We start from the raw sequence: 12,847 nt of genomic DNA on the forward strand, positions 1-12,847 counted from the left end.
TGCCACCCGTGGAGGCGGCACTTCATCAACAATCAGTTGAATTACACTCAATTAGTGCTCAGAGCCGTGTGTTGCCAAACACAAATACATTTGGCAATCACTTCAAAGTGGCAACTATTCACCCAACTGAGCTGACAAGCGAATCGGAGAAACTTGCTGCGGGCCATATGAAGTGAATTAGCCACACTGTTACATCACAATATTTTAGAACAGTAATTCTCAACTTGTGTGCCGTGGCACAGTTATTATTTTCTACTATACCATACATATATATGCATATATATATATATATATATATATATATAGCCAGATAAATTTCATTAAAGGTTGCGAAACACAGTTTAAGAAATTCTGTATGACCTTGTCACTGAGTCATTCTCAGAAAAAGGCCGATAAACATTTAGACTTTTTAGATTTATGGGCAGGCAGGAACCTCAATTCATTGACCCGGAACCAATGGATTTCAGATTTAATGGACAGATTAAAAAAAAAAAAAAAGAGTGAAAGTGAGAGTTAAAAAAAAAAAAAAAAATCTACTGTAATTATTTGGAAAATATTGAACAGTGCTTTATTTGGACTTTTACAAAAGTCCTGGTAAATCACGCTTCACCAACAATATACATTTTTTGTTGATAATACAAGTTCTCCGACATGGATCATAGTGCACAAAACAAGCCGTGCTCTCATCGCCACAGTCCTTAAGCCGTAAGGTCATGGTGCAGATGTTCCAAATCAAAATAAAAAAAAAAAGCGACACCTGACTTCCATCAACTTGAACAGGTTATTTGTGTACTTTGACAACCACTTCAACGACCCTTAGTGAGAAAGCCGTGCTGAAAAGCAATCAAGACTCCTGCCCATTTGCATGCTGTCTCTGTAAGCCTCTGCAGTGTCTTTCCTCTGGAGGGTCCGCAGACATTAATGGACGTTGCTTGGCCTGTGATCATGCTGCTGGGATGCTGGCAGCTCCCCCTTGGGCAGACATTTCAAAAGCTGCTCCACTACACTACTGAGGGCCAACATGATCCTGGAGAATGAGAAGGGAGGATGTGTAGCAGCGACCTCTTTCACTTCATTGACCGACTGCAGGGAGCGTGACGGCACTGAGGGACAGAGACATGGAGGGGAGGGAGGTATGTCATATTTTTGTCAGAGTGCGTAGAGAAGAGAAAATCAGGGCCAGACAGGCCGTCTCTGCGGGCCTAAACACTATCATGAAGCTTTGACCTCCATTTACAATCGAAATCATAAAATTTGTACCATGAAATTGGGTTAATATATTCTCAGCAGTCTATTCTATTCATTTCAAAGGGTTTCCTTTTTTATCATCCAATCGGATTTGAGACTTTATGTTTTTGAATCAATAGTTCTGGCCCATGTAATTTAAAGTATACGGATAAAGGAAAACCGCAGTTGTTTGTTTACATTCAAACTTGACCTGCTACAGCCAACGTGAGTGGCATCGTGCGTGCCGTGATGCGGAGATTGCATCATCTCGACGCCTTCATTCTGGTCAGTGGCGACTTTTTCTCGCTTTGTCGGACAACTTCCCATGGTGGGCTCTTGTATATTTTAATTAGATATAATATATTTCTTTCTCTTCAATCTTAGGCGCATCTACTCTTTTATTTTATTCCTTTATTTATTTATTTATTTATTTTTTACAGCTGCAGTTGTTTAGTGCTCTTTCAATAAAGTTCAATTGAAAATCTTTCTGTAACCAATCAGATTTCACATGCTTCCAGAGCGCTGGCAACATTTATCCATCCTCTGTTTGGTGACTCAAAGCAAAACTTGTTACAGCCGACTCTCAGCATCTCTGGTGAGTATGATGTGTTTTATTCAAATATTTGTGACGTTATGTGATAAATATCGATTCAGAACTGAGAAACATCATGGCATAGATGCGTGCCGTCATATTGGGTTTTTGTGCTTTCTAACTGTGACGCCATCGCAGTGCTATAAAGAGGTGGCTTAAGTCTCCGTGGAAGGCCCAGGTACCAATTACGCAAGCTGCGCTTTTTCATAAATACACACCTGAAGTCTCTGTATACTCTCCTTGGCTTAGTCGCTTGTATGAATCCGGCTTCATATTTGAGGAAATAATTAGAGAGAAGGAAAGGAGCAAAACCTGCAGAGCATCGGGAGGAAAGGCAATTATAAAGTAAAAGCATGCAAAACCTTTGACACAACATCCAGCCACGTGTGCTTTTCAAACATTTAGTTTGATTAAGATCTAACAGACAAACAAAACAGCAACCCACGGCCAGTGCCTTTCAAATCATGTGCACTGGCTGCTGAATTTATTATTTTGATATTGCCAAGAGTGCATGTGGGTAATAATGATAGAAAGTGGGGTTACTCACCAAGAGGCAGGTCCCTCTTTGTGTTGTTTTGTTGGCGCTGTTAGGAAGGAGCGCTTGGAGTTGGCTCAGCTGCTCCAACAGTGCACTGTTATGTAAAGACACACAAGACAATGACGAAGCTACTCAGCTGGACGGCAGGCTACCAAGGAAATTTTTTCTTGCCAGAATATTGTAAAAAAAAAAATGTAAATAAATACAGCTCTGTTCATACGTAGATTTATCAAGTTTCTGTACATTATGAGTATTTATTTTGCTCCTTTTTATTCACCCTCCCAATGTTTGAAAACCGAAGTTGATGCTTCGTACTTAAAATGAGCAAGTTACTTTTTTCAACCCCCACCCGATGACGACAAAGTGCAAAATGCCAGGCGATATCCGTCACCTCTATTAAACAGCCTGTACTTGCCAGCAATTCCTGCAGCTCCTTCAATGTTGCTGTTGGCCTCTTGGCAGCCTCCCTGACCAGTTTTCTCCTCCTCTTTTATCAATTTTGGAGGGACGTCGCATTCTTGGTCACGCTACTCTTGTGCCATATTTTCACAGAGATTCTTTTCTACCCACCGCCTGAGTAATACTTTTGAGCAATGAGATCCCCCTGACACTGTGGAAGCGCTCAGAGGGCATTGCCACTTTTGTTCCAAGAGGTGACTTAAAAAATGTTGGGAAAAAATGCTAAGGCAGCTGAAATTTATTTTGGGTTTATGAGAGGCACTTTAAATAGCGAATGGTGAGTGCAACGACATCGCAGTTAATGATGTTTACTTTCCTCTTGAAAATATTTATAAATAATTATAAATAGTAATATAATAATATAAAAATTCTATAAATTATTTAGCTTGGTCTATTTTTTTTCACTTCACGAAAAAAATTGCATTTGAAAAGGGGTGTTTAGACTTTTTATGTCCACTATGTATGTTGATTATGGTAAAAAAAAAAAACTGTCACGTCATTGGGTTCATCTGAACATTTCAACTTACGCGTTTGTCTCCTCCAGTCTGTGGATCTTTCTCTGCAGTTGGAGGTTGTGAGCGCTGCATGCAGACATCCTAGCGAAGGGAAAGAGGCAGACATACAATAAGGGAAAGGGTATCCAAAATCTCATGATCGGATAATGCATTGTCTGCCCTTTTTTTTCCTCCCTTGCCAATATCTGTTTGAGCGTTATCTCTGTCTTCCAATGACTCCAGCCCTCAGCCCTTTCTTTCTTTCTGCTTCTGCCTCTTTTGTTTCTCTTCACCACTCTGAGTCATCCACCATTATGACCATCTGACTGAGCTGAGTCATGACTGATAACAGCACCCTGGCGATATTCTCTGCTTGTGGCTCATTAAATTATACCAATAAATGCTGACTGGGCATCATGTTCTCATTTGATGGTTATAGATTGGTCGATTTTTTATTTTTTTATTTTAAATATATACCTGCGTGGCCCCCTCCTAATGTTAGCGTCGCTGAGCATGAGATTTGGAATTGATTGACTTGGTATTCAGCCCAAATAAACAGAAGGTTACAACTTTTCAATTTCACCCAGTTCCAAAGCAAGAAAAATATATATTATGACTACATAATGTATCTTTGTTTTTCTATTTACACCCACCAATTAAATGGTCCTCCACTACCAATACACGTCAACATTATTTCATTAACTCGAGTTTTTGTGACATTTTTTGTTTGGTGCTTAATGCTCAATATATGCCCAACAGTTCAATATTGTGCAATTTTAAATATTCATACAAGGTTCACATCTTGTAACACTGGGTGGTCACATGACACCTGGGAGTAGATGCCTAGTTGGACCCAGTTTGGACAGTTTCATTTAGGGGTGTTGTCGCTTTTGTTGCCAGTGGTTTTGACATCAATTAATGTGTGTTGAGGTATATTGAAGGGACAGAAAATTTACAATGTAATATAAAATGAACCGGTTGATTGTAAGTAATACAAATATAAATACAACTAAAAGAATTAAAAAATCTAAATCTAAAAATCTAAGATAATTAAAAAAAATCACAGTGTTGTGGATTAGTGCGTTGAGGTGAGTCAACTCGCATCCTTTGCACTTTTTAAATGTTCCAGTATCTCACAAAAGTAAAAACACACTTTATATTGTTCTAAATGTGTTGTCATACCGTTTCACTTAGGGGTGTACTCGCTTTTGTAGCCAGCATTTTAAACATTAATGGCTGCGCTACATTATTTCATCCAGCTGTGTTGTTTTTGTCTCTACTGGCTTTGTCCCATCTCAATTCCTGGATTGCAGTATGCGGAGCAAGAATTGAGTGGGGAGATGTCAAAAATGATGTTGGAGGTCAAGGGTGGAGTGAATGATTGGCAGCAAACGACATATGAAGCGATGCAACACATATAACGATATTGATGATGTTCGTGGAGGTGTTGGTGGAGTTGTCGTGTAAATGTGTGGGAGGCGGGTCGCAGCGATGAAGTTTAGTGGGTGACAAAGGTTGCCTGGTGCAGCTAAATGACATTTGCAATGCTTCACTGCATGACACGGAGACATAATGCATTTACACATCTTTAATTTACCATTTCGGATGCTCTGACTTGAGCAGACACTTGTTATTCATTTTCCCAAACGAGGGGTTACAAAACATGAGGGTAGAGACTAAAATACATATTGCTCTCTCTAGCTTTGAGGATCCTATTATGGGAGTCTAAGAATTGTACACAAAAAAAGGCAATATGGAAATTTCATTTATTGCCTTATTAATGAACTAAGCTGCTCAATTATTCAACTTTTTTTTTTTTACGGTGAAACTGCTTCTTTTGTGTCTCACATTTATTTGTTGTTGTTTGCCATTCATATTCATTTGCCCACGTTCACACTCAGTTGGCGTAAAACAATGCAGTCCATCAAAGTGTGGTTATAAATCAATTTTTTTATGCTTTGTTCTATGATTGGAGCTGGAATCTGTTTTTGCTTTTGACCTTCCTTTCAGACATAATTTTTGAGTTCCGCGTTGACAAAAAAAACCAAAACAATCAGGGTGTGAAGATTGCTTTTATCCTGTGTATGAAAGGTTTTTGGTGTGGGATATTTTGTTGGTGTTGGTGAATGTGCTTACTTTTTAAGTGTGCTCTTTTCTCGTGCATTTTGTAATGTGTGAGAGACTTTTATAGAGATAGGAGATGTTTTTGGTCCTATGTGAGGTTTATGGTAAGAACGTGAGGCTTTTGTTGGGTGTGAGGGTGTTTTAGGAGGGTTTATGCACACTGTGGGAGTTTTTTTTCAGTGAGTGAATGATGAAGACAAACAGATGGACAAAGACAGAGAGGGGGGTTTTTTTTCGGCGCGTGCGAGAGGATTTTTTTAGTCTGTGTGTGAGTGAGAGACAAAGAGGGTTTTGGTGTGTTGTTTTTATGAGGTTTTATTTGTTCCTTGTGAAGTTATTGCGTTTGGACCTTGTGAGTTTTTGGTGCCTGTGAGAGTTTCCAGTAATTGTGAGAGAGCATCTCATACCTTTCTTCCAGACTATCCACGTATTCCCTCTTCTTTTTGCGGCTCTCTTGAGCCGAGCGCTTGTTGCGTATTTTCCGCCGGATCTTCTTCAAAACACGCTCTTCACACTTGAGATGAAACGCAGTAAAAAAAAAAAGTGTGAATTGTTGCAGCTTGTCGTTGAGGTTTTGCAACTCAAAATGTGTGTGTAGTGTGGCGAGTTCACCTTGGAAAGAGGCAGCTCGCTGGGCAAGTTAATGCCTTCTTTTGCCAGAAGTTTTTTTTCATCCTCATTAAGAACAAGCTCTTGCAAAGGATGCTGGGGAATTTTCTGCAATGTTCCGACAGAATGGATATTAAATGATCATATTCAAGATAATGTGATGAGAGGGCAGCTCACCTTAGTACTGCGCTGGATTTAACAACTTTCCTTATTTAATTATGCCGTATGTTGTATAGGTGCACAAAACCTTAAAGGGCGCTTAATAAAGGAATTGTAATTGGATTTCCGGCTGAGAGACTTCTTGGAGCTAAATTTACTGTTCCCTCCTTTTACGAATAATTTGATTCTAATCATTACATTTTCGTTTTGGGTCACCGATGGCATCGAACTTCTACGTGGGCTGCTTATGTTCAGTTCACACTGAATGGTTGTCTGTTCCTATACAGTGGTGCCTTGAGATATGAGCGACACAATTTACCAGATTTTCGATAGTAAAGTTGTGGTTCAGTCGATTTTTTTTGTTTTGATTTTCCAACAAACACTTGAGAAATCAGTGCTCTGTGGTGGCTATGAATGAACAACTGTATATTTTTTTAGACATTGCAAGAGCATCAGTTGTGTGTCTCTGTGTCTACTGCTGCCCCCAGGTGGTCAAAGTGTGCACACTAAAAGGAGCAGAACAATGTCCATCGAATTGAGGCAAAATTCAATGTGGCCAAATGTGTTGAATTATTATTCATTACTGTGTATAATTTGATCGAGAGTTTTCTTATATTTAAAAAACACATTACTACCTGTGTGAATTAAATAGAGTAACAGTGAAGTTACAGAATTGTTTCTTTACTTACTTTCTCCCCTAGATTGGATAAGAGCAGGTCCTTCACTGTGAGCGTCTGGCTGGATGAGGTTGTGGAACTTTGATTTGATGTGAGGTAATATGCCATTCCCAGTTTTTCCCGGAGACCATCAGACTCCCAGCCTGTAAACATGAACGCAGTTCACAATGCCCCAAAATATTTATTTAGCTTGTGATTGTGAAAGGAAACCAATTTTAGGAGGATAAATGGATAATATTCATATTGATGATATTCTTACTATTAGGAGTTAAACTGTGACATTTCTTTATTAAATTTATGGTAATAGTATAACGCGACAAAAATGACTTTCACATCCCTTTTCTACAGCAAGCATGAGGGAAGGTCTAAAGTCTAAATGTAACCCAGTAATTTAACATTACTTGTGAATTAGAAATAAAATCCTACCCATGTCAATGGAAACATCATACGTTATTTCACTTTCACGCTTGTGAGGTGGAGGTTGGACGCTTGCGGGGTGAGGCAATGGCGTGTCTAAGCCTGGAAATGAAACGCATGAAAGCAGTTGAAGGTTGTCTGTCAACGGGTCGTCGCACACGTCGCTGTCCGGAGTGCAAGGTGACCACAACGGGGAGGTCGGAGTTGAGGAAGACTCGCTCCCAGCCAGCAGGGAGTCCAAAAAGTCTTCTGTACCTTTTCCCTCCGGGCTCAGTGTCTGCGGAGGACGATATATATGCAATGTACTGTATTTATCATGGCTTGCAGTGATTTATTGACATTTGGCTCGGCTTTTCTGCACTTTTTCTATTCTGTGTGGACTACTGCTGAAAACGCAACACATGCTATTACAAATACTGCGGTGCCTTGACGTACGGGTTTAAGTCCTTCCGTGACCAGACTCGTATCACAAATCATCATTTCCCATTGAAATGAATGGAAATGCAATTGATCCATTCCAACATCACAAAAAAAACCACCACATTTTTTTGTAGTGTTTTAATAACAAAAATAGCACTCTACAGAAACATAGAAGGATGGAGGAGGCCACAATTTTTCATCAGTGCTAAAATGGGGCCGCGTAGGACATTTAAATACGGGAAAAATATGTGCATGTCTATGGAGCCAATGTACAGAACAATATATTCTTATATTTCATGCTCAAATGTATGTCTGAAAGATCAACTCTTATTCAACAAAGAATTTCAGCATATTCCTCACTTGAACTTCAGTTTCCAGCACGGATTGCGCCATTCAAAACTGAATTTATGTCATTATGAGAATGTTATCCATTACCATTCAAGTGTGTTTAGGTTCCCTGGATTTCCCTGAATGTGATACTTAATTAATATTCAGCTTACGGTTTATGTTGTACTTTGATTGCTTGAAAGCCTCACTGAGTGATATCGTAACCACGAAGTCACGCGACCCTGATTTTAGCATTACCTGAGGCCATACCAAACATTTAAGATGCTGGTGTATTCCTCCTAGCAATTACATCTCAAAGCAAACTCGCTAGCTCGACTCTCCTTTAAATTTGCTGAACATATGAAGTGCCACGTATTAATGATATTTCTGAAGGAGAAAATCCAGTGGAAGCACAATAAGCGACATCTGCCATCTAATGGTGATTGGTGCTATTACAATTTACACCTATAGATGAAACATGTTAATAATTATAAAAATAAATGGGGTGTCATTGGGTATGTGAGGTGGGAGAGGGTTGGGTGTGGTCTGGGCGTGATTGAAAGCAACAGAGACCTAAACAATTTCTAAACTATGACAAGCTATGCTAAATAAACGAACCAAATGCCACGCCAATAAATCACTCACCTGAAAACCAAATGCTACTATTCCAAATCCAACATGCTAGTGTATAAGACTGATTTGCTCTCTATTTATCCTGGTTTGTCACCTGATGTGGTTGAACGTTCCTATGTTCTGTCCAACCACTCTGAGTCTATATTATTTTTTAATTGGCAGTATTGATGAAAGAGCATATAAACCAGTTCATTTACTTGAGACGCGGCCACATAAGAGAACACAATTAAAGCAATCGACGCTCATTCAATTGCATTTATTCGAGCCCTCACAGGATGCTTGTGTTCAGGGTTGCGCTGCAGAATGACCAGTGTACTTACGTCATACATAGTGATGGTCCAAGGTGGGTTGCCGAGGCAACTGCCGGGCTCATCTTTGGTCCTGTACAGTAGATCAATGAGATCCATCCCAGCTTACACCTGAATAGAGGGAAAATAGTAAACTGTAATTATTTATTAAAATAAATAACTAACAGCAAATGATTTAGACACTGGAAAAAGAAAACAAGTTTTTCATTATTCCTAGTGAACCCCAAATTATCAAATAATCTTGTATCCTTTTAAAAAGTGAATACCTACAGTTGAGGATCAGTGTGCCAATAAAAACAAACATAATTAATTACTCCTGCCTACCTTTGCTTTGGAACAATTAAAAGCGTGTGACACATCACACATAAAGCTGACACCCTGCATGAATAAATTATTTTTTAATAATAATTATTAAGGGCGATATGTGGTGTCCAGGTGCTCCGGTGGCCTCTTGCATTCCAAAAACATGCTTGGTAGGCTAATTGGACACTCTAAATTGTCCCTAGTGTGATTGGTTGTTCGTCTTTATGTGCCCTGCGATTGGCTGGCAACCTGTTCGGGGTATATCGTGCCTACTGCCCGAAGATAGCTGGGATGGGCTCCAGCTCGTCCGCGACCCTCGTGAGCAGAGGCAGTTCAGATAATGGAAGGATGGATAGTAATTTTTTAATAGCTGGTGTATTTTTTCTGAAAATATAGATAATTTTATCAAAAAGCATTTTTTCCTGTCTAAAAGACATAACATTATGAAAATAAGTAGTTTTTTTTTTTTTAAATCCACTTAAATAAAAAGGAAATTAAAATATAACTTTGTTCCAGTGTTACACTTTGCCTTTAATATAATAATATGCTAACTTTATATTAATAGAACAACACAATTTTCCTCCGGAAAAAAATGTGAATTTATCATTATTAACATTTAGAATTTTTTTTAATCTCTTAAAGTCATTGATTTATTTTTTATGGAATTTCAGAGTGCAAATAGTTGTTTTTTTTTTTGTTTAGTTTTTTTATAGTAGCAATTTTAAGAACTATATTTTCATTTTACCTGATGCTAAGATCACAGCATTTGTTACAAAATACTTTTGTGGGGGAGTAAGTACTTATAAAAGGAACCATAATAAAGGCAATTACAGTCTTGTATATTATATGATGTTTTTTTTAAACTATGAAAGTATTGTAATCTATTGGAATAATCTCTTCGTATTCGAATGTGTAATGTAATGGAGTGACTACACCGACTGAATCAATTAAGTTTTCACATGAATCTTCAAAATGCACAAACAGATGAGATAATTGAGGCCTTCATTCTTTTTCAAGTATAGTTAAAATAAAAATCAATTGTCACAGACTTTACCGGGCTCATTTAAAACTTTTTTTTTATCCATTATTTGACATATACTAAACTTTCTGACATCAAAATGTTTCACAGTTTAAAAAAATAATAATAATAATAATATATATATATATATATATAATATAAAAGTTTTGAGATATAGCGCTAAATCCACTTGTCACACATGTACTTACTGTTTTCCGCAAAAACCCGACTTAAATCGTTTAGCTCTCCTCTCAAGCTGAAGGCGAGTTTGTCACACTCTAACCGTAGCTGGTGTTAATAATCCAACAATCTGATGAAATATCAGTGAAAGAACGCAGAATCAAAACACTCGGCCGGATCAATACACTCCTCTGTGGCTTGAGCATGAGACGAACGTCTAAGTATGATTCAGAGGACAAAGTTGAAGTTCCATATCACTCTTTCCCCGTCCCACCTGACCAGTGTCCAATCCCATGTTTAGTGGACAGCTCAGTAAACCAATCACAACAAATTGACTAGAATGATCAGTCAGAAATGTCGCTTATGGTTTCACATTCATTACTTTGTTGTGATCACAAACATGTCAAATAAAAATATAATAAAAAAAGATAGTGCGCCTTGGGCTGCGGTCACATGTGAGATCCAATGCAAAAGCTGCATTTAGTAAATACTAATGTTCACTCCATCGGCAACTTTTGGTGAGACAATTCACCAGCCAATCACAAGGTACATATCCACAAACAACCGTTAATCCTCTCATTCACACCCTATGAATAATTTAGAGCTTTCAGAACTCTAATGCATTTTTGGGGCATTCAGGGAGGAAGTCAGAATACCTGGAGAAAAGCCCCTCGAGCATGAGAAAAACATGTAAACTCCTCACAGTAAGGCCCATGCCAAGATTCCAACCACAAACCTCAGAACTGTGAGACAGTTACCACTCTCTAGTGAAGTGGCCAGGAACTGTATTTAGTCCTTCCCAGCCCTTAATGAGCCAAGGTACATACTGTATTTTGCATTGAAATAAATCCAACAGAAAGCGTGGCTTTCACACGCCCTGACGTGTGAGAATAGCCACCAGCTAGCTTGCAAGCTAACAGGCTCTTGTGGCTCCTCATTGGGGACGCCAAGGACTCCTCGATTGCTTTGTGTTGTCAGTTTGTGGGTCTACATAACAGAGATCGTAAAAGAAAAAAGTTGAACTTTTATTAAACATGGCAGCGTACATAATTCAGCCTATGGCTAACACTAAATGACAGACATTTGAGCACATTCTTTTCTTGCTAGCTTTACACATACCCACAATGAATTGCGTTCAAATATAATGCGATACATTGAATGACGTGAAATACGTAGAAGTTATGTAAATTGTGGCATCCAGGGAAGATGCATTTTCAGGGCGTAAACATAGCTAGCAAGCTAGCTAACTACACACTGTATTGGTAGAAATTTGCGTGAATAATAAATATAGAGTAACTCGCAATTGCGCCAGGCAAACATGATTGATGCCAAATGCCAAAGTGGCTCATTAGGTGCCATTTTACCCACGTCGAAAATATCTGGAAAACTAAAATGACGAAAAATAGCTTGATGTCATAGCTCCACAATTGCTTAATACTCAACTCTCAGTCTTTAAACGTCTTTAGCATATTCATAAACACATCTCTGAATTTACTAAAGAGTGTCTTTAAGTCTTCTTCCTCATTGTTTAGACTGGACGACCACTGCTGAGGCCTCAAATAAACACATTCTATTCCAAATATTCAAAAAAAGTTCCCTTATTCACGCCAATCAAAATGAATACGTTTCACTTTGTCATTCAGTTTTGTTTTCCCTGTATATGTATACTATAATCTTCTCTCAGTCAGAGGTAACACACCACGTCTCTTTCCTTATCTTTACTGCCGTAATAAAGGCCATCTGTCTCAGGTTTTTATTAAGGATACACCCAATTAAGTCAGGAATTACATAATATGTTCAGGAACATGCGCGCTTGCAAAGATGTATTATCATCATTTGAGTGTGACAAACAGATGGATCACCACGTTTCAATACATAAATTATCTTTGCACCACGTTTTCAGAGCATATTTTTTATATTGTTACTATTCCTATATATTGTCACTTCCAAAATGTGCTAGTGTATCCTCAAATAAAATTGAAAGACACGTGATTTTTTTTTTGTATTTCTGTGTAATTTTTGGCATGTAAAATTGTATGACCGGATAAAAATGACCCAAAGTTTTTGATATGTGACATTAATTCTACACCTCATGTGACTCTGAATAGAATATATATCAATACTGTATATCTGTAATTGAGAACTCCTGTTTCAAAATGACTTGAAATAAAAGAAAGAAATGGGGCCTTCATTGCTATTTCATGAAGCAAAACCCATTACCGGTGGCCACTGTATGAACTCCTTCAGCTTAATATCATTCAGTCTACCGGCACTCGTAAATGTTGGCATGAATTTAAAATCCACTTATCCATCCACATACTTATTATCAGTTAATAAGGATAATAACAAGGTTGTCCTATCT

At 38.3% G+C, this 12,847-nt stretch overlaps 1 protein-coding gene across 1 annotated transcript; it reads right to left on the bottom strand.

Annotated features, from left to right (window-relative positions):
- Window positions 1-586: 586 nt before the first annotated feature.
- LOC148325971 (cyclic AMP-responsive element-binding protein 3-like protein 3-A) lies at window positions 587-10,653 on the bottom strand. Its single transcript, XM_088311845.1, has 10 exons — window positions 10,515-10,653; window positions 8,997-9,095; window positions 7,306-7,573; window positions 6,892-7,022; window positions 6,047-6,151; window positions 5,842-5,948; window positions 3,344-3,412; window positions 2,367-2,451; window positions 2,038-2,131; window positions 587-1,103 (listed from the first exon to the last, which is right to left on the bottom strand). Exons 2-10 carry the CDS (start codon window positions 9,081-9,083, stop codon window positions 919-921), a joined length of 1,131 nt encoding a protein of 376 aa, XP_088167971.1. The 5' UTR covers window positions 9,084-9,095; window positions 10,515-10,653; the 3' UTR covers window positions 587-918.
- Window positions 10,654-12,847: the final 2,194 nt, after the last annotated feature.

The sequence above is a fragment of the Idiotropiscis lumnitzeri genome, chromosome 12 (genome assembly GCF_059441095.1).
Source record: "Idiotropiscis lumnitzeri isolate Australia: NSW breed Sydney's pygmy pipehorse chromosome 12, RoL_Ilum_1.0, whole genome shotgun sequence".
NCBI lineage: Eukaryota > Metazoa > Chordata > Actinopteri > Syngnathiformes > Syngnathidae > Idiotropiscis > Idiotropiscis lumnitzeri.